General features: G+C 37.6%; 3 protein-coding genes across 4 annotated transcripts in view; all 3 read right to left on the bottom strand.

The window, feature by feature from the left end:
• Positions 1 to 16,576, bottom strand: part of LOC117567189 (TWiK family of potassium channels protein 7) — a 31,405-nt gene extending 14,829 nt beyond the window's left edge. The window contains exon 1 of the mRNA XM_034247019.2: positions 16,051 to 16,576. Within this exon, the coding sequence (XP_034102910.1) occupies positions 16,051 to 16,284 (234 nt within the window). The 5' untranslated portion in view covers positions 16,285 to 16,576. The remainder of the gene's footprint in view (positions 1 to 16,050) is intronic.
• Positions 16,577 to 17,009: 433 nt separating this feature from the next.
• On the bottom strand, positions 17,010 to 21,283 carry LOC117572492 (eukaryotic translation initiation factor 5B). Of its 2 annotated transcripts, XM_034255354.2 has the most exons (6): positions 20,789 to 21,283; positions 20,683 to 20,718; positions 20,460 to 20,624; positions 19,464 to 20,402; positions 18,122 to 19,396; positions 17,011 to 18,051 (listed from the first exon to the last, which is right to left on the bottom strand). In XM_034255354.2, exons 1-6 carry the CDS (start codon positions 20,880 to 20,882, stop codon positions 17,969 to 17,971), a joined length of 2,592 nt encoding a protein of 863 aa, XP_034111245.1. In that variant the 5' UTR covers positions 20,883 to 21,283; the 3' UTR covers positions 17,011 to 17,968. The 2 variants fall into 2 exon arrangements, with proteins under 2 accessions (XP_034111237.1, XP_034111245.1); XM_034255346.2 differs by having other exon boundaries at positions 17,010 to 18,051; positions 19,464 to 20,624.
• A 482-nt stretch (positions 21,284 to 21,765) lies between these two features.
• On the bottom strand, positions 21,766 to 27,303 carry LOC117564022 (protein flightless-1). Its single transcript, XM_052003403.1, has 4 exons — positions 27,089 to 27,303; positions 23,498 to 26,676; positions 22,934 to 23,084; positions 21,766 to 22,864 (listed from the first exon to the last, which is right to left on the bottom strand). The coding sequence occupies exons 1-4, from the start codon at positions 27,140 to 27,142 to the stop codon at positions 22,454 to 22,456; spliced, it is 3,795 nt and encodes a 1,264-aa protein (XP_051859363.1). The 5' UTR covers positions 27,143 to 27,303; the 3' UTR covers positions 21,766 to 22,453.
• Between the last annotated feature and the right edge of the window lie 6 nt (positions 27,304 to 27,309).

Below are 27,309 nucleotides of genomic sequence, written 5' to 3'. Positions count from 1 at the left end.
TTTGTAGATAATAATTACTTTAACGCTGAAGCGACTATTATTATTAACATCATTGAACAATAAAGGGAATGCAAAATATTATATAGATAAGTAACTTGAATTACAAGATCTATTGTAAATTGTAAATTAGAACACTTTGTTAGAAAAATATGAAAAGTAGTAATAAACCAAATAATATTTACTTAAAAATTGAAACCCATTGCATTTGGAGTAATATTTTTACATTATGAGAAACAGAAATGTAAATGAATAAAATAATATTAGTAAGTAATTTGAATTAATTAAAACACTTTATCAGAATATGAAAAGAAATAATAAACAAAAGAATAAATCATAATTACTTCATTGCATAATCTATTGGAAATTTGAGTATTATTTTACCCCCATTTCCTATTCCTAAAGTAAATTCAAATTAGTAGGCACAGTAAAATTTGCAGCTTTATTGATTACAATATGGAAAAATATACTTTAACATCATAAGAATTTACTGTTACTGGAAAACTCGGTAAAGTAAAATACCTTTCTACCATATGGGTAATGGGTATAAAAGATTAAAAGAAAATCTAAGCTTTCCTCCTTCAAAATATTCAAGACAATGTAGGGAATACATAATATACAATTTTTAGAGGTACAAAGTATTTACAAAAACGTCATAAATATAAGCTTAGAAAACTAAGTGAAATCATCTGCATATTTGATTGAAGTGGGTAGTATTCGTATCTCATGGTCAAACAATCGAGAAATTCAAATTCGATTAAATTTTTAAGCCGGTTTCAAACCACACCTTTAAATGCAATACCTTGTTCACAAAATGCTTTGTCATTATTTCCGACAATTCAATTAGATAAAACTTGAAAACTTGTTGAACAATTAATAGCATTCAATTTGAGCAACTGGAGTAAGTACAGGAAATTAAAGATTGTCAAAGAAAATTGTGAAAGAAATAAGTGGAACACATTTACAATTTTAAACAAGCGTTGAAATGCAAAAGCTTCATCATTATTACAAATGTGTGTTGTTAATGAGTCAAAGCGTTTACCATCGACAGCATATGAATATCAAAGAGCTGACAGCACATCAATTTGATTTATTGTTATTTTATTTAATGCACTTTGTGGCACAACATGCAGCTCGCTGTGTGTGTGTGTACTTATTTGTTTCTTATTGTTGTTGTTGTTGCTTATCGCCCTGTCATGGCAAATATGCTGAGTGAAACGCTCAAAAACTTGACATCGTCATCGTCACACGTTGCGTATGCGCATTATATGCATTTCACATTTGTGTTGCTGTTGTGTGTGTGTTTGGCATATCATCAATCAACGCCGTTTTGACATGCAAATTCAGCACGCAACGCATCGAAAGGGATTTTGAAGGAACGCAACTGCAAATTGAATTGCCAAAGTTGTTTGCGTGTCAAAGAACAAAAAACCAAACCAAACCAAACCAAAGCAAAGCAAAGAAAAAAGAAAATAGCTTTCGCTTTTGGCTACTGCAAAACAATCACAGAGTATGCGAATTACTTGGCATCAGCTTAAATTTGCCACTTTACTCCACCGCCAAATTGTACTACAGCTTTTTATCGCATTGCACGCAAGCGTTGTTTTCACTCGCATTGAAAGGTTTTTCCTAAATATTTGTTATTCCTTGTGTTGTGTTGGAAAGGAAGCCACGCTGGCCCCCAAAAATGTTGTTCAACTTGTTATTTTGACTTTGGCTTGTTTTGGACTTCTTGTCGTAATTACTGCGGTTGTTTCGTGGCTTACACATAAAATCTACATTTTTAATTGGACCTATGAAAATTGGCAGCTATACTAGAGAACAACATTCCGGTCTGACTTTGAGTCACAACTGCGGCTATAACTTATCCTTAGATTAACTGCAGCAAATATAAAATAATCACGATTTAATTCGATTTAATTTTGCATTTTTATGCACTTGAAGCAATTATAAAAAATTATTTTGTTATGCGATTTTTTTATTTATTTAGTTACAATATATTATCAATTTTTAGTTTATGTATAATTCACTGCATCATTTAAACAACATTTAACAAAGTAAAGAACTTTTTACAAATAATCTAATTCTATTATTATTCTCATCGGGTCAAAATTGCTTTGGCGGACAATCTGGTATATTTTGTATTTTGTATATTGCATGTAGTTCTATATAAATATACCAAATAAAGTCTTAGGTCTATTTTAGTATTTTTGCGGTATAATTTCTGTATATTTGTATGATATTGAATGTAGTACTATATCATATTCGGTATATTTGAGTATTTTGCGGTATATTTATACCCGCTACCCATAGGTTAGAAGGGTATTATAACTTTGTGCCGGCAGGAAATGTATGTAACAGGTAGAAGGAGGCATCTCCGACCCTATAAAGTATATATATTCTTGATCAGCGTCAACAGCCGAGACGATATAGCCATGTCCGTCTGTCCGTCTGTCCGTCCGTCCGTCTGTCCGTCTGTCCGTATGAACACCTAGATCTCAGAGACTATAAGAGATAGAGCTATAATTTTTTTTCGACAGCATTTGTTATGTTTGCACGCAGATCAAGTTTGTTTCAAATTTTTGCCACGCCCACTTCCGCCCCTGCAAATCAAAAAAATCGAATAACAAGCGTAATTTTAAAGCTAGAGTTACGAATTTTGGTATGTACAGTAATAACTATAGTTAATTTGGTTGCGATCAGATAAAAATTGTGGAAGTTATTAAAGAAACACTTTTGTATGGGCAAAAACGCCTACTTACTAGGGGTCTGAGTTGCTTTGGCTGACGATCTGGTATATTGTGCCGTCTATGGTATATTTTGAATGCGGTACTATATCGATATACCACATTTACCATTTGGTATATTTTTAGTATTTTTGCAGTATATTTGGTATATTTTGAGAATAATACCGCAAAATATATTGCTTTTATTCAAAATGGGTAGCGGGTATCTCACAGTCGAGTACACTCGACTGTAGCTTTCTTACTTGTTTTGATATATTTGTAGGATATCATATATTTTGAATGTAGTACTATATAAATACATATACCAAATAAAGCTTTCTGTATACTTTAATATTTTTGTAGTATATTTTTGGTATATTCGTGGAATATGGTTTTATTGAAATGGGTAACGGGTATCTAACAATCGAGCACACTCTACATCCCAACTTCTTTTTAATTAATTATTAAATTTTTATGTATGCTTCTCAGAATAAAATAATTTGCTCATCTCATTTAGTAGAATGCCTTTTTAAGTTTGTAAAAATGTCAATGCTTAAACGCAAAATCTTGATTAAGCAACTTCAGCAGCTTGAATAATTTGTGGAGTTTAAGAAGACTTTCTAGGATAATTTCTCCATTTGCCAACCACACTATATTCGGCAATTTAATCAGTTTAAAAAGCTTAACGCCAGCTACCAGTAAATTTCGATTTTTCGCTGACATTTGTAATTTCAATTATGCAAATACATCGAATGTTTTCTTATGGCCCACTTCCGGACACTAAGTGACCGCAATTGCTCGACAACAACTTCAGCCAACTACGCAACAACCATAATAATTATGTTAATAGAAAGAACAACAACAACAACAACAACAATAACAAGAACAATAATAATAATAGGAACAACCTTGACACGCCAAATTGCCATAAAAAAAAACTTTTGTTGTACTTGACTTTGATTTCATTGCACTTCTTCAGCTGCTCGCTCGATTTCTCGCTTTATTGACGCTGCCTAAACATTTATCATAGACGAGTTTATACTATATATGGTAGACAAATGTTGAACCAGAAGTGCGATACGCAATATAAATAAATAAATCAAATAAACATTTTGCTGTAGTTTATTATTTTATAATAAATTGCGTGAAATATTAATGCGAGTTTTTAATAGATCGTTTATTTTGGCAGACGCTGCAATTAACCACAAACTATAACAACAATAATAACAAACTAACAACAGTTTACAAATTATTTTTGAAACTTTTTTGTTGTTATTGTTGTTGTTGTTGTTGTGGTTGTTCTCAGCAACAACGAGAGGCGAGTGATATACTCGTGTACATATAAAAAAATTGGAGCTGAACAAAATCAAATGAAACGCAAACATCTGCAGAATTCTTCAAATTTATTTGCTCAACAACGAAAGCATCAGCAACGGCAACGGCATCAGCAGCAATCTACACGTAAAATATGTTAAATAATTGTACGTTATTTGCTTTTTTGTGCTGTGTTGCCCACAGAAACTCAAAAATTACTCATACGCCGCATTGGGCAAACGCTGCGAGCAAAACATCAACACCCAAGTGCCAGCCAGTCAGCCAGCCAGCCACGAAGAAAACAAAAAAGCAATCGCCATATACAACATACATACGTAATAATATATTGTTGCACTGAACTTTCTGTCTATCCATCCGTTTGTCCGTCTCTCTGTCTGTCTGTCTGTCTGTCCGGCAGTCCGTTTGTCTGTCATTTTCGCATATGTGAACTGGCTGCCCTGGCCTTTACCTGGCCAGCAAAAACAATGACAGCCGCCAACAATGAAAGAAAAACGCCAATTTGTGTGGACGTATAAATAGCACTGGCGGATAAATATATCTTCATTGGATGGTCATGCAATTTAAATGCCACAAAAAGTGGCACAAACATTCATGTATTTAAACACCATTGAATTTGCTTCCTATTTAAGAAATGTGAATGCGATTCTTCGAAATAATATCATCGAATTACTCTAAAGTAAATAAAATGCAATTAGCATCTTTACGTATACTTAATATTTGAAAACTTCCAAGCGGACAAAATTAACAAATACAAAAATGAAAACTATTAAAAATTGATCACTGAAATAATATCATCGAATTAATCTAAAGTAAATGAAGTCTGGTTGTTTGCGTATACTTAATATTTGAAATCTTAATGAACCGATTAATCTATAACAACAGGATTGAAAACTAATTAACATAAAATATATTCCTCTGTGTTTCATACATGTGAAAACAGATATAAATAGAAAAAAGTAATTTAAAATTATACAAAATTTATGAAATTTAATAAATTTTAATTCTTTATAATTCAGTTAAAAACGCACTTTAATATAATGTATATATGAAATAATTAAATAAAACACCATGGCCTAGTGACCGCAATGGATCAGTCAATCAGTTAATCTTGCTGAGTGTTTCACTGTTTCGTGTTAAATGAAATTCCCGCTAAAGGCCAATGATCCGTAGAATTAATCGAAAAATGTAAAATGCAAAATTTATGAGCAGAAAATTCGCGATCCATTTATAGAAAATGGCACGCGACGTAAGATAAATTTTGCATTTTATTCTTCGTAGTATTATGTATATAATATATTATAGACCTTGTCACCTGCCTGTTGACTGTTAATTTGTTAAAACATTAATCCATAAAAAGATGACACACACACACACAGTCGCAGACACATATAGACTTAATAAGTTGCTGGACAGGCGCCAGTTGTGAGCGTCATCGACATCGACTATGCGGCGTCTCTGTAAAGCATATGTGTGTGTAGGTGTGAGTGTGGCGATAAGTGTATGTGTGTGCGTGTGTGTGTGTTTGTGTGTGACTGGCATATGTACAAATTGATAAAGTTTTTTGCTGCGTGTAAAATGCGTAAATAAATCGCTCAACGGCCCTTCGACGACCCCTTAAAACAAGCAAAGAACAGATTTGTAATCAAAGTGTGACTATAAAATACCCTGTAACTAGCTCCGAGTTAACAATTATGTTGTCTATATATATCTTATTATTTTTTTAATTGTTATTGTAGTTTGAAATTAAGGTCTACAGTTCAATCATACAATATTTGAAAGCAATGAAGCAAGTTTATAGAACTTCTATAAATTATGTTTGAAATTCTTTTCATAGCAAAGTAGTCAACTACTGAAACTAGTTCTTCAAAGTCTAAACTATATATTTGGCAAAATTTAAAAGCAGTAAATTAACCATAATTATAAATAAGCAAGCTAAAAAATTACCACAAAAAATACAAACCATTAAAATTCATAATTCTTAATTTTTAAATATGAGTTTTGATTGATAAATTAAAATAAATAAAACAAGATAATTGTAAGTGCAGCTATTATTACATTCATCAATTTTTCTTATAAAAAATATAAAGAAAAAAAAAATGTTAAGCGTATCATGGAAATTTATGTTTTAATACGTTAAGAGACAACTAAAGTATATAAAACAAAGAAGAAAGCTACAGCAAAGTGTCAATAAAAGCAAAAAACTCACTGGTATTATTCTTAAAATATACCAAATACTATACCGCAAAAATACTAAAAATAAACTTGAAGGTCATATTTTGTACACCAATAAAAATACTACTTTCGAAATATAGGTCAATATAGGTCAAAATGTACTATATTTGGTATATCGAAGAAGTACTACATTCGAAATATACTAACGAGATCTAAATATACCATATTTGGTATATCGATTAAGTATTGCATTCTAAATATACTAACGAGATCTAAATATACCAGATTGTCAGCCAGTAACTAATACCTGATTGCAGTTGGCGTAATTTGCCATACAAAAGTATTTCTTAAATAATTTCTATAGCACAATTTCGTAACTGTATAATCGTCATTCCGGAAATCTTAATATAATATATGGAAACTTTTATAATGATTACAGTCCGCTGCGATTTACTCTTCTGTTCTCAGCTCTATATTATTCTGTTTGACACACTTATTGCACAGCAATCCACTTTACTAGTTGAACACATCATTTCCTTGACCATTTTTGAAGAGGGTATTGAAAAGCAAAAGTCATTTTGTTGATGCTGCGCCTCTTCTTGTTGCGGCCAAGTGATTTTATGGCTTACACATAACATATACACACATATTGTACAATTTGTATATTGTAGACTTTTTTGTTGCTGTTGTTTTTTTGTTGTAAATAAATTGAAAATGTGCCAAAGCGATTGCCAAAATGACAGCTCGACACTCGACAACACTCGATTTGTATGCCTCATGCGTGCCTGACCCAAAAAACAAGAAGAAGAAAAAAACAGCATTGACATGAAACTGCGTAAAGTCAAAAAGCCAAAAACTTTTGCCTCATTGTCACACTCGCCATCCTGTAACTCCTCTCCATTTCCCCTCTCCGGTGTCCCCCGCTGCTAATACACTTAAACACTTTGCAAACTGTTTCTGCGATGATGAGATGCGATGCGATTCGATGCGATTCACATTCACATTTCGTTTCGTTTCGTTTCGTCCAAGTCGCTTGTCATTGTTGCTAACCTTTCCCCCACCACCCCCACCCCCACACTTTGCTTAATATTCGGGGTGACATGATTGGAATTTGGTAAAGCGCACAAAAGTGTTGCATAGCACAAGGCGTCACAGCTAAATTGTTTCATTAAACGACATGAACATGAAATTGCGGTCAACGGGGATTCACAATGTAAATGGCCTCACAGGTTGACTTGTGACTCCAGCAACAACAACAACAACATCATGATGGGGCTGCCCTCTCTCTCTCTCGCACTCTCTCTCCCTCCACTCACTTAACTTTACCACAACCAAATGCCTTTTTGGTAAGGCCATAAACTCAAGTTGACCATAGCTTGCCCTGCGGTTGATTTCCTTGTATACTTTTGACACGATTTTCGAATTGAAATGCTACATAAACAATTGCATATTGAACACTTCTTTTGTGTCTTTCATATCACAAACATTTTTTACATTTTTGCACATGTAAATTGACTATCATTTCAAAAAGGTTTTTTACATTTATTTAATGATTTATACAAAATTTTTTAACCTATTAATGAATATATAATTTTGATTTGATTTTCATAGTTTGGAATAGTTAATCTTGTGACTTTTCTTAATTTGTGTATATACTATAACTATAACTAGAATTTCTTTATTAAAATTAATTTATGTATAAGCAGTTTTTAACTTTGTTAATGTATAAACTTCCCATTTATGTATACATTTTTATTTATAAATATATTTCTTTATTAATATGACTTTATGTTTCAAGCAATTTGGAATGTTTTCAATTTACATTTGATAGATCTGCAAGTTTATTTCTACATTAATTCATTAGTAATGTTCTTAGGCAATTTTGACTTTCATTAATTTATATGTGTATTAATTTATATATGTAGCTACGAACTTAAGAATTTAACCACTTCGACAAATCTTGCAAAACAAACATCACACCCAAATTTTGTTCTTATTACATTGAAGTATGCATAACAATTAAGAAAGCTAAATATACATAGTGCAAAAATACTAAAATAAACCGAATTCTAAATTTGGTATATTTATATGATACTGCATTCAACATATACTATATAGTACAAAATATACCAGATTGTCAGGCAAATCAGCTAAAAACCGATTGTAAATGAATTTTTTGAATAACTTTTCAAATTTTATTCGTTGACAACCAAATTTTAACCATAAATCCTGTAGGTATTATTGTTTGTAACAAAAATGTACTCTAGCTTCAAAATGATTTGTTATTTTTCGACTAATTCAATTTAAAAGCATTCAAAACTCACAAATTTACTCTGCTTATTTTATTATTATCTATCGGCCTTGGTTATTTCATAAACAAAATCTAAATACAATATTAATGAATTTACCTACTTTATATTATTATTTAATTTTTTTTAATTCTGTTGTTGTTTAATACTAAATAAATTACATTTCATAACTAATAAGTAATAATAAATAAATAATCATTAAAATTACAAATTTCAATTTATTTCGCTAAACAGTTTTTCATATGCACACCAGACTTTAAGCAGCCTTAACTTTGGCGAGCTTAACATAAATATGGTACTTTCAAAGTATCCTCATCATAAATATGCATCTTTATCTATTGAATTGTAAGCGCATTCCAAGTCCAAGTCAATCAGCATAAAGCCAGAAACTATTTTGTATCCAATAAGCAGGAATTTGCATTTGGCATAATTTGCGCATTTAAAGTTTTGTGTGGAGCTGCGCCAAAAAGTAGGCAACAAAAGAAGGAAAGGAAGAAAGAAAGCGACACACAATAATAATGTCACTATGACCGCTTGTCTGTCACACGCTTAATGCGCGCCTGGCGTGATTTCCTGTCTCTGTGTGCGTGTGTGTGTGTGCCTTGGTTTTTCTTTCATTCTTTTTTTATGCTCGCCATTTTGGTCAAAATCAAAACGTAAACATCCGGAACGTGGCCGTGCCTAGTTCCTGCCCGAAATTGGCTTAATATAAAATCATGTCTGCCTGCGCCTGGATGGGCTTACTTAATCAGATAACAAACACTCACCCAGCGAGAGAGAGAGAGAGAGAGATACACACACACATACACATAGATAGATACACGCATCTATTTTGGCTCGAGGTTTGACTACTGTCGTCTAATTGCCTTTTTGGCCAACAACTTAATTCATTTGGCTTTCGCTTTCGCTTTTGCTTTTGGCCCGCTAAGGTGACACACGCATCCAAGCATTTGACAAAGCGAATAATTCACGTGATTCGCGTGAATCGATAAAGTTGCGCGATTTACAATAGAAACGCCTCAAACTCTGCACAGAACACACACACACACACACTCTCACATAACATATGCTAATTAAAATGATTTATAGACAGTTTCCCCCCCCCCCCCCCCCCCTCACAAGACTCGTTTTTTTTTTGCCATATGGACGAGTCTTTTGATATTTGAGCTGTGGCAGCCACCCACTTGAAATCCAAAACATTTACTCCGCTCTCTCGAGTTGAGCAACAACAACAACAAAAAAAAAACGAAAAAAAGAAAGGGGCAAGGAAGAGTGTCTTAATTAATAAATAAACTTTCTACGCCGTTGACAGCCACTAAAAAGGGGAACATAAAACAGATAAATGTCGATTGTTTCATGGACAAAGTTGTCTGGCAGCCAGTTGCCAGAGCTCAAGCAATTAAGTCTCCGGCGCACGTATTCCACAAAACGTTATCAACCGACAATTCGCTCGAGACAAATTGGACAAGATGCGATACGGTTTTTATATAGCACTCGAAAGTGCAGACGCAAAAAAAATGATTAAATAAGAAGCGAGTGGGTACAAATTATGCCAAATCAAGTTCAAATGCAGACTTAAAGTAGCTTTTAGAATTTCCATTTTGGAATTTTTGAAGCAAAGGAAAGATAACTTGAGATTATTTTAAAATGAGATACTCATTAAATTGAATTTCGGAATTTCACAAAGCAAAGAAAAAAGTTGAAAATATTTCAACATTATCAAATGGAAAATATTTTGCATTTTAATAAATATTTAAAATACATAATGTTCTGAAGAAACAATCTGTGATTTAAGTGAGCTTAATATAATTGTATTTCATTACTGAAATCAAGCTGAACTGAAAATAAATGCATAAGCAGAAAACTATATTAGAAATTAGCTGAAATAAAATTGTTGAAGGAAGAAAACAAAAATGTAAACCATTTGCAAAATTGGAGAATACTGCAATTTATCACTTAGGAAAATATCTAATAAAATTTTAGTATAATAAAACTTTATCAGAATAAAATAAGTATAGTTTTTTAAGGCGTCAAACGTTTAACTACAAAGTTTAAACTAAATTTAATAGTATGCAGAACATTCCACAACCTTTATTATTTTTATATTGTAAGTTTCAAAATTCCATTCAAATTCATAGTCAAAGGAACAATTTTTAAATTATAAACAAAATTGTAGAACAGTACAATAAATGACACATAAATTTGAAGTGAAAATTTGAATAAAATTGAAATATAATAGAACAACAATAAAATAAGTACATTTTTCTAAATCAGCAAACTGCAATTTTATTGCATTTAACTACAAATTTTCAACTTCATTAAAAAGTAATAGAGTATAAGTACAAGATTTCACAATTTCAGTAATTTCCATATGTTTTGAAATTCAATTCAAATTCTTAAGCAAAGGAAAACAAGTAAGAACGCTACAGCTACAGAATGTGCTCGACTGTGAGATACTACTCATTCTGAATAAGATCAGGTCAGTATTATTCTTTAATATACTGAATTAATAAACTGCAAGAATACTAAAATATACCGAATGCTACATTTATATATAATATTTTTGTATAATACTGCAATAAAAATATACCATAGAGCATACCAGATTGTCAAATACTTTATTCAAAATATACCAAAAATGTACTTAATATACCAGATTGTCAGCCAATGTAATTGCAGTGGGCTTATTTTTCCATACAAAAGTATTTCTTAAATTACAATTTTTATCTGAACGCAACCAAATTCTCAGGAACAATAAATTCAATATAGATAGTTATAGAAGTTAGTTTTTGGTATATAAAATAATATAATATATAATAATTGGATGGTATATATATAAATGTAAAATTACAAAATTGTAAAACAGCACAAAAAACAAAATAAAAACATAAAGTGCAGCTTTAAATAAGATGCTTTAGTTTCTTTTTTTTAAGTTTATTATTATTCGTATTGCATTTGCATTAAAATTGCTATTAAAAATTTTGTATCAACATTAACCAAATAGTAAACTGCTAATTTTATTTTAATATGAATTCAATTTGCATTAAAAATGCTATTAAAATTTTGTATAATCATTACGCATTTAATTTTGCCATAAAAATGCGATTAAAACATAAAAATTTCATATTTATTTCCCTAGCCTTTTCCCTAGAATTCAAATTAAAATTTTAAATCACACAAAGGCTGATTTTCGACTTTCGATTTGCATTTTTGTACATTCAAAGCTTAGCAAATTTTAATTGAATATTATTATAAAAAATATTTTTAATTTACTAACTAGAACTAAAAAAAAAAATCGTGACAAACTAACAAAAAAAAGAAGGAATTTGTGACAAATTAAATGGTTTCAAAATAAAATAATATAATATATAATAATTGGATGGTATATATATAAATGTAAAATTACAAAATTGTAAAACAGCACAAAAAACAAAATAAAAACATAAAGTGCAGCTTTAAATAAAATTCAAAGTATATTTTGCAAATGCAGCATTTAAGTAAAAAATTGAAGCTGAGTTCAACATAAATGAACAAACAAATAAATGTATATCACGTACAGTAAAAATATACAGAGTTCAAAGTGCTAAAGCGAAACCCTTTGCCAGAACACTCCACTTTCCCCCGCCAAGTCAATTTACGAGTATATGCGTTGGCTATTTTAGGATGCTGCTAAGCTCGCGCACAATTCAATTGAAAGCGTTTAGCAGGACATAATGCAGAAGAAGAAGCAGAAGCAGAAGAAGAAGGACGCGCAAGTCAATCAAGGTCGTCATGGCAGCTGCATTTGTATCCGGTGACATTCGCACGAAATTCGTACGTTTCCCAGATGATTTCCGGTCAGCAGTTGACGCAGAAGTTAACAAATCCCCCGCCGAAGCACATCCTGTTATTTGAAACGCAACATGCGAAAGGATGTGTGTGTGTGAGAAGGATGTGTGAGTGTGTTTTGCTGTTGCTGTTGCTTCTGCTGCTGGCATGCGATTCATTTCCGTTTCACTTGACAGCTGGCACTCGAACTCTAATGCTCTAAGCTGCGACAGCTGCAGCGATGCCAGCTTGAGAGTGAATGCAAAGTGAGTGCACTCTATGAATGCACTCTGTCCGTGTGATGGCTACAAACGTTTAGCAGATTTACACACAGATTACGCATACGCCACGTTCACCCTCCACAAAAAAATAAGATGAGGCCACATTTTATTTTTGTGCTGCGTGTCTGGGCCTGGTCAGTTAGTTCATAATGAGCCGCCGAAAAGAAAATTCACAAAGTCTGCTGCCGGTCAAACATAAAATATAGTAAATGCTCACAATTCGATTTTATATTGAATTCAAAAATGTTGTTCGACTATTTGATGAGCAATTTGGCAGCGAAGTGCGCGTAATTGGCCAACATGTGCTGCGACTACAACAAACTACGAATTCAAATACGAATACGAATACGAATTCGAGTACTCGTAATCTTAATCGTATGTGATTCCCATTGCTATGGCCCATTTTTTGATTAATTCGTGGCAATTGTTCAAGCATTCACATTCACAGTAAAAGCCTCTGCTCTGCTCTTCTCGATGAGGTGTTGACTGCATGGCAAAACTCTTTCGCTCTCGCTCAATTGTATTTCAACTGATTCGCCAACACACACGCACACGCACACGCATTTCGTATTCGTGAATAATGATAAATGAATCATCCCATTCAGCAAATGATTCGTAACTGAGAACTCAACATAAATATCAGCCAAGAATTTGCGGCCTTGAATCTTTCGATTATCTCTCTTTCTCTCATACATACGAGTACGTACAAAATGAATGATAGTTATTCATTTGAATAGCAAAGTGAATAAATACTTAATTAACAATCTTAAGTGCATTCGCATTATACGAATCCAAACGCCAATGAATGCGTAGCAAAACATAATAGAAATACCTAATATTCGCAAATTCAAATGCATTCACAATGTTTCGAAATTTATTTCGTTTTTATTAGCGCAATTTATTAGCTTTCATTTGAGTAAAAGTGATAGAAACGTAAATAAGATGCTTTAGTTTCTTTTTTTTAAGTTTATTATTATTCGTATTGCATTTGCATTAAAATTGCTATTAAAAATTTTGTATCAACATTAACCAAATAGTAAACTGCTAATTTTATTTTTAATATGAATTCAATTTGCATTAAAAATGCTATTAAAATTTTGTATAATCATTACGCATTTAATTTTGCCATAAAAATGCGATTAAAACATAAAAATTTCATATTTATTTCCCTAGCCTTTTCCCTAGAATTCAAATTAAAATTTTAAATCACACAAAGGCTGATTTTCGACTTTCGATTTGCATTTTTGTACATTCAAAGCTTAGCAAATTTTAATTGAATATTATTATAAAAAATATTTTTAATTTACTAACTAGAACTAAAAAAAAAAATCGTGACAAACTAACAAAAAAAAGAAGGAATTTGTGACAAATTAAATGGTTTCAAAATAAAATAATCAATTTTCCGAAAATTTTAAATGATTATTTAATAAATAATAATAATTTTATTATTTGCTATACTAACTAAAACTATAAAAATTGTGGCACAATCTCAAAACTATTCCGAATTTTGAATTAAATTGTTTTAAAATATAATATCAATATAAAATAAAATATGTATTTATTAAAAATAAAATGATCAATGCACAGCATATTGGTATTTTTTATTTAGTAAAAAAATGTTAATGAAATATAATGGCAAAATCACAATATTATTTCTGACTTTTGAATTGAATTGTTTTGAAATTTAATATAAATATAAAAAATAATAAATAGTAATAAAATAGAATTGAAAACATTTATCAAATTTGAGTTGTTTATTAATATTGAATATATTATTTACTGACCTAACAAGAACTAAAACAAATTGTGGCAAAATAACAAAAATATAAAAAGGTAATTTCCGATTTTTAAATTAAATTGTCTTAAAATATAATTTATATAAACTATAATATATATGAATAAAACAGAATGCTGAATGTTTAGCAAATTGGAAAATTGTGACAAAATAATAAAAATATAAAAAATTATTTTTTTAATTTCAAATAAAATATAATATAATAATAATATAAATATTCGATAAGTTCAAATTGATTATTCAATAAATAATATTACAAATTGTAGCACAATCTCAAAACTATAACCAAAACGTATTTCCTACTTTTAAATTGAATTGTTTTAATATATAAAATATTTATATTAACAAAATAGAATCAATTCTCAGCAAAGTTGAATTGATTATTTAGTAAATAATATTAATTCACAAAACAGTATTTCCGTTTTCGATTTAAATTTGTTTTAGAATATATGTATATTCTATAAAGTATATGATGACCAATGCTCAATAAATTGAAATTGATTATTTAGTAAAAATCAGAAAACTACTTCAGACTTTCGAATTGAATTGACAAATGAATTGTGAAGCGTGAAGCAACAACTGAAATTGACATGGAAAGTTGAAACAATGCTTTGACAGTTTAAAGCAAAACAAATAGAACAAACAAACAAACACACACACAGAGTTGACATTTAATTTGCACATTGCGTGCGCGAAGAATTCCCAACTGGCTTAAGCATCGCAGAAGAAGAAGAAGAAGAAGAGGAAGAGGAAGAGGAAGAAGTAGTTGCCACTGTTTTGGAGCATGGCGAACAGCAATTTCAGTTTCTGTTTCAGTTTAAATTTGACCAAAGTTTATTTATGGCATTACACACTGGCAATAACAAATGTCGCACAGACATGATAACCGCTCATATGTCAGTGTTGAGTCGAAGCAAGTCCACAATTAACGCGGCTAATGGAAGAGCAAAGAGCGAAGAGCAAAGAGACTGCAGTTGGTGGTGGAACATGGATGCAGTCATGGATTACGCTATCGATGATGATCGGCAAGAAACGGCGACGTCATTGGCAAAAATGTAAATGTTTAGACAAAACTATTCAAAACTTGTCTAAAATACAAACACACACACACGCACACACACACACAGAGGCACACTGCGGTCAATGATGCAGCGCGTCTAGTCGAGTCCAGGCGACTGGAGATGAATATGAATATATATGTACTATATACAAATATATATGAAATATGCGAAATTTAATGTGCGGGGGCGTTACGGCGTGTGTGCTGCACTTGCGGGGTGGAAGGGCGCTACACGAGGGGGGCGTGGCAATTACGGTCGGCACTTAAATGTACCGCCTGGTTTTATGTCTTAATTATGAGCTAATTTTTAGTATGCGGTATTGCCAGTGCAATAAATTTTCACGTTGATTTTACGCGCAAACACAAACAAAAAAACCACAACAAAAAAAAAACTACATTCAATTCCAGTTTCAAGTTCTCATTGTTTCTTTGTAAAATTCGACAAATTCTATCGCTAATTTTGTTATTTTTCTTATGCAAATGATTTGTTTGCGAGGCGTGTTTCGTGTGTTGTTTCGCGACGTCGAGTTCTTGTCGTTTGTTGTTTGTTATTGTTATTGTTGCTTACCAATCCGCCCACGCCGCAGTAGATGGACAGCGAGACAAGCAATCCGATGTGATTTAAAGCCGATTTCCATTTGAGCGACTGCCAGCAGGCAGCGCTGCGACTGCACAAGCCACCGCCGCCGCTCTCAACGGCCTCGACACGGCGATCGAGATGTTTCAGCTTCTCCAGCAGCTCTGTGTTGGCCTCATCCTGTGAATCGTAGTCGGCTGCCGATCTTGCCGCCTTCGTGGGCATTGCGATCGTTTTTCTACGTGCACTTTCTGTATACTTTTTGCTATATTATTTTCGCTTCCTTTTTTTTATTTTGATTTATTTTTTTTTTTTTTTTGGTTTTGGTCCCTTTAAATTGCAGGCGACCTGCGCCTCCCGCTTAAGCTGTCTCCAAGCATTTTCAGCAAATTTGTAATATTGAATTTTGTGCTCGAACAAACAAATAATTTAAACACGCGCCAAGTGTCGCGTTCCGTCACGAAATCGCCGATTAAGCCAAGAGGGCCAAGCAAAACAACCGCACTCGACGACGGCCAACGAGGCGTATGAGCAATCGCCCAGCAATAACATTGCTAACGCACTGTATTAACATTACCCGCCGCGTAAGAGCGCTAACGCACTGCATTAACAGCGCCATTTCGAGTCTAACAGCATCGCAGACCGTTGAGCGCTGTTAAGCGTGCGCGCGCTGTTAAACATAACATAAATGGAATTTAAACGAAAACTAAATTGTAGTGTCAATGCAAAATTGCTTTTAAATTGAAAATTATTCCAATACTTAGGCAACTGTTGATGAGTAAACAATAATAAGATGAGTATTCTAATTTTTTGATTTTCTATAATAATAATAGAGCACAGCGTTTTCAACCATAGTTGGCGTAAATGTAAATTCAGTTGAGAACATGCTCTCTTATTATTATTACTATAAAAAAAGAATACCAATGCAGTATTTTAATAAAACAGCTGTCAAAGTTTAGTCTATCCATTTACATATCGACTTTTATTTATTAAATAATACATCAATTAGATTTACAGCTTCTTCGTATTGTAAATTCTAAATCAGAGCAGTTACAAGTTAATTTTTATCCTTTCTTATTTTTGTGTGTTGATGATGTGTGTGTTTGTGTCTGTGTGTCTGTGCAGCGATATAAACTAACTGAATGTGTGACTGTGTTAATGCGTGTGTGTGTGTGTGTATGAACCGTGCTCGATTTTGTAATCTGCAATATTGTGTCAAGAGCTCGGCGGACTAGAGCTGTGTTAATGGAAGTGAGCGAAGTTAAAGAATAGCTCTTAAGTTACTCTACTCTACGCCCACAAACCAACCAAGCGAAATACTTGAACTTCTATACTTCATTTCCCAGTATAAATGAGTAATTTTGTTGTACACATCATTGAGTTCAGCACCCATAGTGGGCAAGCATAATTAAATATATAAAACAATCAAAAATTTCATTTAGATATACTGTTTCAGTGCGCTGAGTGACTAACGTTGAAGTTATATAGTTCATGTTACAAAAAAAAAAAGAAAACATTTCAAAAACAAAGGAGCCAAACAATTTTCCAAAAATACTTATATACGAAAACTAACATAGTTGAACTATATAATTAATTCTGGAGACTTTCGAACATACATGATATTATATTAAAAAAATATAACACCCAAAATATGGCGATAGAGTTGTGATGGATGCTGCGTAAGAGAGTCAGATAGATTGCCAGAAATATACTCGATTAAGAGCGAGACAGAAAGATGTGAAAGCGATTGAGAGTATGTTAATATGTGTATGTGTATGTGTTTGTGATTGTGTTGTCTGTTCTATGCTTAACTTTGTTGTTTGTTTGACACGTTCTTTTGCTTTTGTTTTCCTTTGCCTTTTAACTTTAGTATTTTTTAAGCTGCCTATAAGACTTCACTTGACTTGACCTAAGACTCTAACAGTTTCATAATATCATCCGGAGTATCTCTGGAGTTGGCATTACGGCTGTTGCTCATTTGATAGTCTGGCTCTGTATAAAAACGAAACAAAAAAAATAGTTAGAAATCATTGAGAAAGGCAATAAATTTGAGAATACGCACCAACAAGCTGACCCAGCTCATCGACATCCAGATTGGGCATTTCATCCAGTGCCGAAAATGTCTCTTGTCCCAAACTAGAACCGCTGGCCACCACTTCGCTGCCATTGAATATGTTATGCTCTTGATCTTCTTCCTGCTCCTGCTCCTGACCCTGCTCCTCCTCTCCCTCTTCCTCTTCCTCCTTTTGCTGTTGTTGTGTGGCGGCAACTGAGGATGATGAGGGTGACATTAAGTCATCCGCCAAATCGGGCGGATCCACGCGCAGCGGTGTCGGCACATCATCCTCATTTATCTCGATGTGTTGGGCCGACTTGAAGCTCGCATTTGAATCGGGCGACTCTAAGCGTAGATCGCGATCGCGTCGTTGGGTGAGGGAGAGACAAGGTGAGTTGAGCGTTAGATAGCGTTCATCTTCAAGTGAGGTTTGTATCTCCAAAATGTCATCAGTGGTGACATCCAGCGATGCCGGCGATAGCAAATCACGCGGCTTGTTCACTTTTGACTCGGCTTCTGATTTTGTCGTCGTTGTCGCCTTCACCGTCGTCGTCGTCGTCTTCAGTTTGTCTTCGTCCTGCTGTGGGTTAGTATCCAGCGACTTGTCATCCGACTTCACTGTGGGCAACTCGGGCTTGGCCTCGTCATCTTCGTCACTGTGCAGCTGCAACGGCTGCTCTAGCAGCTCTTCCTCATCCTCTTTCATATCTTTTGTGAGCTTTGCGTCGTCCGTCTTCACTTCATCAGCAGCCTTATCCTCATCTGTGTTCGCCACTGCTTTAGTTGCTTCCCCATCTCGTTCCTTTTGCAGCTTCTCCAGTTCCTGTTCCACGGCATCAATAGCAGTTTCAATAGCAGCAGCTTCTTCTTCTGCTGACTCTTTAGCCACAACAGCATTTTCTTCGTCTAACGTTTCGCTTTTTACTGACGCGTCAGCTGCTGTCCCAGCCTCTGGTTCTTCGTCTGTTTCAACAGCCAGCGACTTTGCTGTTGACTCTGCCAAAGGTTCCGAGGTTTTGTCTCTTGAGCGTTTAGCGGCAGGTTTTGGATGTTCAGTTGGCGGTTTGACATCGCTAGCGCGCTTCGCTAGCCTGGCATCACGACTGGATGCCACAGCGCGTTTAACATTTGTCGCAGGCTCTGGCTCGACTGCATCGTCATCGTCATCGTCATCTTCATCGCTGATGGTGGTGGTGGTCGTGACGCGTTTCACAGTCGGATTTGGAGTGCCAGAGCGACGCACGCCCGACTTTGTCGGATGTTCAGGTAATTCATTCGGCACTGCAACAAAAACGAAGCTAAGCCATAATGATCTTTTGGCATTGTAATCTGTAACTGTTCAACCTACCTATGTACTCATCGTCTGCATTCGCATCCTGGCTATCTTCGATGCTTAAGCTCGCCAGCCCAGAGACTGGCACACGCAACGAACGCTTCGATTTGCCGCTGCGCTTGCCGCGTCCATTGCAGCTGCTGCCGCTGGTGGCACGCGAACGTTTTGTGGCGCTGTCGCATTGTGTTGTTGTTGTTGTCGCTGATGATGCTGACAAGCGGGGCAACTCAATGTCTTCCACCACATTGCCTGTGGCATCCACACGCTGCAGACGCGTTGGCACAGTTCTCGAGGACGATGCTGAGGAGGATTTGCGAGGACTTGAGCCGAAGATTTCGACAGCTTCGCTAAACGATACCGATAAATTGGATTTCGATTTGCGTTTGTTGGACTTGTTGCCGCTGCTGGTTGCTGCGTTGATGTTGCTCTGAATATTAGGGGAATGTTTGAGCCGCTTCACAATCACAACGCAGTTGAAGAAACGTTTGCCATAACGCTGGATCGTTTTCTTGCTAACAAAGCCGGGCACATTGGGTCGTCGCCTGGTTTTCGTTGTGGTGGCCACTTTTGAGGGTGACTTACTTGGTGTGCGAGCTGGCGGCGTCTGGGCGCGCGTGAATTTTGGTAGCTCGCTGTGCTTATCGCCGCCATTCGGTCGCAACTTGATGTGCACTTTACTCGAACTCAACTTGGACTTTTTGGGCGGCGATACCGAATGTTTTTGCTGTTGTTGCGACGTTGTTGTTTCGTCAGCGCGTCGCTTGCGAGGTCGTCCACGTTTTGGTGGCGACGGCGTCGTTGTCATCGGTCGATGTGCTTCGATCTCGTCGCGAGTCAGGCGCTTGATGCGCACAACACACTGTTTCAGTGAAAACCCAGCTGAAACTACTGTTGGAGTAGACTTTGTTGCAGCTTCTGTACGCGACCTCCTGCGCTTCGTGGGCGGCTGCACGTCTGCAAACATTTTTTGTTGAGCCTTGGTCTTAGGCGGCAACGGCTGCAACAGCTCACCATCATTATCCACCTCCATCTCCACCTCGTCCGCGTCTGCATCCGCACCCGCATCGAGTAAATCGCTGTCTGGCTTCTCCGTCTCGTCGTTTTCCGAATCATCTATCTTTAGCTGCACGCTGTCTACCGCTAGCCTTATGGCCGCATCCTCACTGTCATCATCATCTGCACATGATTAAGCATTTTAAATGATGTATTCTATTATTAATTCATGTAACTTTACCTAATGCGGTGTCTAGTGGCTCATCACTTGTTATACCTACAAAATGTATGCAAATGAAATGTCATTAAATATTTTGCGAGCTGCTTGCAACATTGCCACACATTACCTCTGCTGTCCTCATCCGTATCCTTGGCTGCTGTTGAACGTTCTCGAATGTTTTTTGGTGGCGGCGCTGCGCGCACCATATCAAATAGATCCATTATTTTTTTTGCAATTACTTCGACACACACATCGACGACAACGACAATAACAACAGCAAGGAACTCGAAAAGCGCGAAAAATACACACGCGCAATTTTCTTATTGGTGGCGGGGCGAGCGGGGTGAACGGCAAGCCGGCGGCAGGCGCAGCAGAATATAAAATAACAAAACACACGCACTGCAAATTTGTGTGTTGCTTGGTGCTGAATTAAACAATTCGCGATTCTTTGCTCTCAACACTGGCGTTGCGTTTCAAATATTCAATGTTGGACATCCGTTGCGGCATTCACATAGATTTTCTGTAATAAATTTGCACGCACACAAAAAAAAAACACAAGCATGAAATAATATAACGCGGATTTCCGAGCAGAGTGCACACTGAGTGACTGAGAGAGGGAAAGAGAGAGCGACAACGACGCCGCTGCTACTGCCGAGTAGCGATGTAAAATGTATTCAAGACAGCTATCGATGCAGTGGTTATATCGATTATTAGCTGTTGCGAAATCAAATTCGCAAATAATATGAGCTTTTTTTTTTTTGGTATTTAGTATGCCCGGTCAGTTTTTCTTAAATTGAGTTTTATTAATCAACAATACAAATGATATAGTCAGCCACCTTCTGATTTTGCAGCATTATTTAATCTGTATTTAGTCTTTAAAAATGTTTCCTTGGCTTGCCGCAAGTCGATCACTTATCGATAAATGCCAAACGACATTTTGGATGAATGCAGAAAAAGTGTCACAAGCATTTTGGCACATCGATACATTTTATGCAACATACAATTCGCTAATTGATCGACCGCCGCCACTTCAAATGAAGTACAATTATCGAAACACTTTTTTGCGCCCTCAATTCGACAATTGGAATTTGAAACACATATGAATATTTTTTTGAATTGGCATTTTTTATTAATTTTTCATTTTTGTATAATTGGTTAATTGCAATAAATATGATTTTTTTGTACAATTAGTTGGCGAATTTTTGCAAGCAGCAAGATATTGTGCAATTAGCAATTGTTTGGATTTTTGTTTTGTTTTTGTTTCATCGTTAACGTTTTGATATCTGAGGATAAAACATCATCAGGACTAGCACAAAAAGTTCGCCGGCTCAGCATATAAATATAGTTATATGTAAGATATACATAATAGATAAGTAGTACATACAGTAGTATACATATATATGTATATATATGTAGATAAAAGAGAATACTTTGCGTAGACAGGGGCGAGTTCTTGTTGTTTTTGTTTTTTTTTTTTTTTTGCATTTTTGTTCTCGATAAGTTCATTAATTGGGCGGCGAAATAGTATATATAAAAAAAATTATATAAAAAAAAACAACGGATCTAAAAATAAAAAAATTAAAAAACAATTAAATACATTATAAAAGTACAAACATTTTTGCTGGCGATTTTCTTGTCGTTTGTTGTATGTGTGTGTGTGTTTGTGTGTTGGGTGTGTGTGAATTAAGTGTATATGTGTATATTGCAGTCATCGTATAGAATTGTCGTGTCCCCGGCGGTTGCACTGTCACGGCATTAGATTCCGCCCGGAATTCCGTTACATATTTCGTATTTAAATGTACACCTTAAACGCACTCCAGCCATGGAAGCACTTGGAGAAACGTCTCGACTCCTTGTTCTTCATGGTCAAAAAGAGTTTACGCGGCCTCTCCGGCTGCTTAATCCGCATATGCTGTATATAAACCTGAGCCGATTTATACGCTAACTTCACCTCAACTTCACTGCAACGTGGCCCCATCCAAAGGAAGACATGTTCCCCATTATCGAGTATCATGATATCATCATCGGCCAAATCATCCTGACAGAAATCGGCACACTTCTCGGCCACCGTATAATAGCCACGCTCGTTGGAGCAGCGAAACAGTCGCGTATAATTCATATAATCAGCATCCGTATCATAGGTTTTGCGACCTCCCAGCGCCACCCAAAAGAAATTCTCCGGCTCGTCGCCCTCGTTGAGTATCTGCAAAGTAAGCGCAGTTTCAAGAGTGTTAAACTGCATTCGCCAAGTATAGAATATCGAGTGACTCACCTGCAGGCTCACCCAGGGACTGTTGAACATCTGCTCGGCAATCTCCTGAACCAGTTTGGCCTCCTCGTTGCATGACTTGCTGCCCAGCCAGACGTACACAATGCCCGACTGTGACTCGTCCTCCGTTTCGAATGGCACATGAAGTATATAGCTAAATAAGCAGAGAAATAGTAAGATTAAATATTCATTACGTGTTTCGTTCTATGTCTGACGCCCTTCTCAGCGATTCTCAAAGTGTTAACTTCGCAAATGTGGTTTACCATTTGGTAACTGGTTTAAAATAGATGATTGCTCATTTCATAGGTTGGCAGCAATCAACTATTTACTTGCAGGCATGTGATTAATAATCAAATCAAGTGAAAGCAATCGCAATTTTTTAATTTAAGCGGCGCAGTGTGGCTTGGCCAATAATAATAGTATGCTTAGGCTCCGTAGGCACTACAGGAATATTGTCAGTAAATTTGATAAAGCTAGCTTTTAATCGCCAAGATAAAGCATTTAGTGCGAGCGGACAGACAGACAGACGGATAAAAAAAAATTTGGCAACAACGTAGATTGACTCACCAGAATGCCGAGTTCAGGTGCACTGCATCCGGCTGGATTTGTATGAGACGCGTGGTCAATGCACCGCCATTGGAACGCAAATGGAAGAACTCCACTGCCGGCTTGCCATCCGGCGTCAATGACTTATCCTTGCGCTTGCCCGTATGAATGATGAACTTGCGCTTAAAGTGCGACATGAATTTAAGGTTCTCCTGCTGCTGAAAGATGCGCATCACCTCCAGCTCCTCACCGAACATGGCCTTGAATTTCTTCTGCAGCGTAAACGTAAACGTCAGCCAACCCATATTGCCGGCATTGCGTCCCTGCCAGAAGTAAACCACACACTCGATCTCATCCTCTGGCGGCGGCGCTGACGCCGATAACGATGACGTTGACAGTTTGCTATCATCGCCGGCAGTTGCATCAGCACCGTTCTCGCCACAGCCATCGATGACATCATCCACTGGTATGCAATAGCGACAGAGAAACACATAACACTCGCCGGTATAAAAGTGTCCCAGCTCCTCCTCAGGCAGCCGCACAAACTTCTTGTTCTCGAGCACAAATGCCTCCATCATCTCGAGATCATAGTTCCACTCCTCCTCCAGCTGTTCCGCCTCCGACAACGGCATCGCACTCTGTCGCGGCATAAAGAGCGCCGCCAAATCGGTGCGCGTCTCCTGTTGGCGCGCCCATTGCGTTAGATTCGCGCCCGTTTTGGCCACCGATTTGGCGGTGCGCGTGAAATCAACGGCCATCACTTCGTCCCAGCCAGGGAATTTGGTGCGGAAGATTTGCATCTCATTGCCCTCGGGCACACGCATCACGAGCGCACAATCCGGCCGTTCCAGCATGTTGAAGAGCTCCCGGCTCAGCTTGACGGCGGCGGCGCGCACCAAACGCGTCGACTTCTTGCCGAACCACACAAACAGATCCGTATAGCAGTCGAGTATATAGACATGCTTGCTATTCAGCAGTGTGTGGCTCAGCTTCTGCTCCGGCAACTCCACCTGCGGCAACTCCAGATAGCCCATGCCCAGCTGCACCTGATACAGACGCGGCTGCACCGGCTCAAAGTCATCGGCGACATGCTCCTGCGGCGCCGGCAACTGGGCCACCTCCTCGGGCAGCACATCGAAGGCATCCCAAAACTCGACGCTCTCCTCTCCCTGCAAATCCACATGGATATCGCATTTATTCTTGCGCTCCGTCTTGTTGATCTTCTCGGCCATCAAGCGCGCCTTCGAGTTCAGCGTATTCTTCGACCGTTTACCCAGCCAAATGTGTATGCGTGTGCCCAGGTCGAGCACGAAGGCGTGGCGCGGATCCAGCGACTGCAGCGTCACAGCCACCGGTTCCAGATGGATGCTGGCGCCGTACGCGTGCACCAGATACAGCCGTGTGATGTGGATCATCTCCTCGATCGTATAGAAACCGGTGGCAGTGCGGCCGCCTTCGATGTAGATGACTTCCGTTTCGAAGAGCGCGAGAAACTCATCGGATTCGTCGCCCTGCTCCTCGCGTATGGTGCGACACCGTGCGCCCAAATAGTTGCGCAAATTGACGGCATGAATGGCAGCGCAGGCGCGCTTATCCAGCGTCGCCTCGTTGCCAATCCAGAAGAAGATCTCCCAGCTGAGCGTGTGCAGTTCATCGTATTTCGTTTTCAGCACAATGTAGCAATCGCCCTCGTAGAATTTGCCATGCACCACTTCGTCGATTTTGTTGGGCAAAAAGTTCTCAATCTCCCAGATGGTCAGACCCGGTTGTTGGCCGTCCTCCTTCTCAAAGAACTTGGAGTAATCCAGCTGTGGCTTCTCCAGCGATTCATCCCAACGCTTCGGCTTCAGCGATTCCGCTTGCGTGGCATCCAGATCATCCTTTTGCTTATCCTTGGCCACATCCTTCATGCCCTTGAGCACCTTAGCCGCATCCTGACCGCCATCGCCATCGGCACGCGGTCCGCCGCGTCGCAAACGTATCTTGCGCGCCGTCGCATCCTTGGGCGTGGCAGTGGCGGGCATTGAGGGCGGCACAGCGGCGCCGGCGAGACGCAATTGCGTTTGCAGCGAGAAATCAATGTTGTAGAACTCGAGGCTTGTCGCTTTGCTCGCTTCACTGGGCTTCGGTGGCATCACCAGCTCTGGATTCTCCCGCAAATCCAACTGATCCAGACCCTCCAACAAATGTATGGCATCCGGCAGCGTGATCAAGCGGTTACAACTCAAATTGAGCTGTTTCAATGCACCACAACGACACAGACCCTCGGGCACCATTTCGAGCAGATTGTTTGCGGCCGAAAAGCACTCCAAGGCGCCCAGTTTGCCAATGCCCGAGGGTATGCCCTCAAAGTTGAGCTTATTATCGTTGACAAACAGGCGACGCAGTCGCGACAATTTGCACAGCGATGCGGGAAGCAGCGTCAATTGATTGCGCGACAAATTCAACGATTCCAGACGCTGCCAGTGCTCCAAACTAGAGCTAAGCTCAGTGATCTCATTGTCCGAGAGATTTAAGCGCACCAGCGTGCTCACATTGTACACACAATCGGGTAGCTTGGGCAGCGCGTTGTGCGACAAATCCAATTCACAAAGGTTCGCCAAACTATCGATGCTCGTGGGGAAATTGAGGAGTGTGCGTTGTGTGCAGCTCATGTTGAGCACCTCTAGACTCTGCAGCGATGGCAGCTGACGCAGCTGGAACAATTCCAACGGATTGTTTGATAAATCCAGTGTCTTTAGATTGATCAAGCGACGTGTTTGCGGCGGCAATGTTTCCAGACGATTGTGCGACAAATCCAGAAACAGCAAATCCGTCAGGTGTATGAAAAGGGCAGTTGGTATGCTTTCGATTTGATTATAGCTCAAATTGAGCACTATCAAATTCTTGGCACGCTCCAAGCCCTCGGGCACCTCCTTCAGGCGATTGTGCGATAAATCCAACGTTGTCAACTCCTCCAGATGGAAGAGTTCGGGCGGTATGCCGCTGTTCTTCAGTTGATTGTGACGCAGATCCAAGGAACGCAGGCAGGTGAGTTCAGTGAGTTCGCCAAAGAGCTTCTCCAGCTGATTGTGATTGAGCGATAAATGCTCGAGCTTTTGCAGCTGGCCCAGCTCCTCGGGTATTTCATGGAGTTGTGTGTGGTCCAATGTTAGCCATTGGACACGCGACATTTGCCGCATTGAGCTGGGGAATGTTTTCTGCCAAAAAAACAAAAAAAAAAAAACAAACACATTGATTAATCAAATGTGAATGTAAACAAAACGCAGTCGACGTCGCAGTCACCGTCGCAGTTGAAGTTGCAGTCGGCGTCGACGTCAGCAGCGACTGTGCTAGTGACAGCAGCTGTGCGCTGATGATGACAAATTCGATTCGCCGTGAATGGTTATAAATTTCATTTTTTCTTTTTTATCATTTTTTATGCGGTCGCATGAGTCGCTGTCGTCGGACGCTGTTGACCTGTTTTATGCAGGCGCTGGTGCAGCCAGGCCAACACTTAATTTAGCATTTTCATTTACTACATTCCGCATTTAGCCACACAACAACAACAACGGAGACGGCAACAACAACAACAACAACTGGTGCAACACACACTCTCGATGAAATACTTACGCTAAAGTCATTTTTTGTAAAGTCAACGCCGCGTACAAACGGTAGAACACTCATCCTGGATATGCTACGCACTCGGCTACAACTGCTGCTTGCGTGGGTGGAGCGGGGAGAAGCATAAAAGTAATAATTTTGCGTCACGGACACGGGAGACGGACGGCGAAAAACGGCTGCGAGGCCCCTGTTTGTTCTTGTTATTGCTATTTCAATAGTGGTGGAGATAC

This window comes from Drosophila albomicans, chromosome X (genome assembly GCF_009650485.2).
Source record: "Drosophila albomicans strain 15112-1751.03 chromosome X, ASM965048v2, whole genome shotgun sequence".
NCBI lineage: Eukaryota > Metazoa > Arthropoda > Insecta > Diptera > Drosophilidae > Drosophila > Drosophila albomicans.
Note: the sequence above shows the minus strand (reverse complement) of the source record. Positions and strands in the feature narration are given on the sequence as shown.

Coding starts and splice junctions, on each gene's coding strand:
- LOC117572492 (XM_034255346.2), bottom strand. CDS start 20,882: ATGGATCTATTTGATATGGTGCGCGCAGCGCCGCCACCAAAAAACATT. Junction 20,719..20,788: donor TACGGATGAGGACAGCAGAG/GTAATGTGTGGC, acceptor TACATTTTGTAG/GTATAACAAGTGATGAGCCA. Junction 20,625..20,682: donor GCCACTAGACACCGCATTAG/GTAAAGTTACAT, acceptor AATCATGTGCAG/ATGATGATGACAGTGAGGAT.
- LOC117564022 (XM_052003403.1), bottom strand. CDS start 27,142: ATGAGTGTTCTACCGTTTGTACGCGGCGTTGACTTTACAAAAAATGAC. Junction 26,677..27,088: donor TTACAAAAAATGACTTTAGC/GTAAGTATTTCA, acceptor TTTTTTTGGCAG/AAAACATTCCCCAGCTCAAT. Junction 22,865..22,933: donor GTCCCTGGGTGAGCCTGCAG/GTGAGTCACTCG, acceptor CTTACTTTGCAG/ATACTCAACGAGGGCGACGA.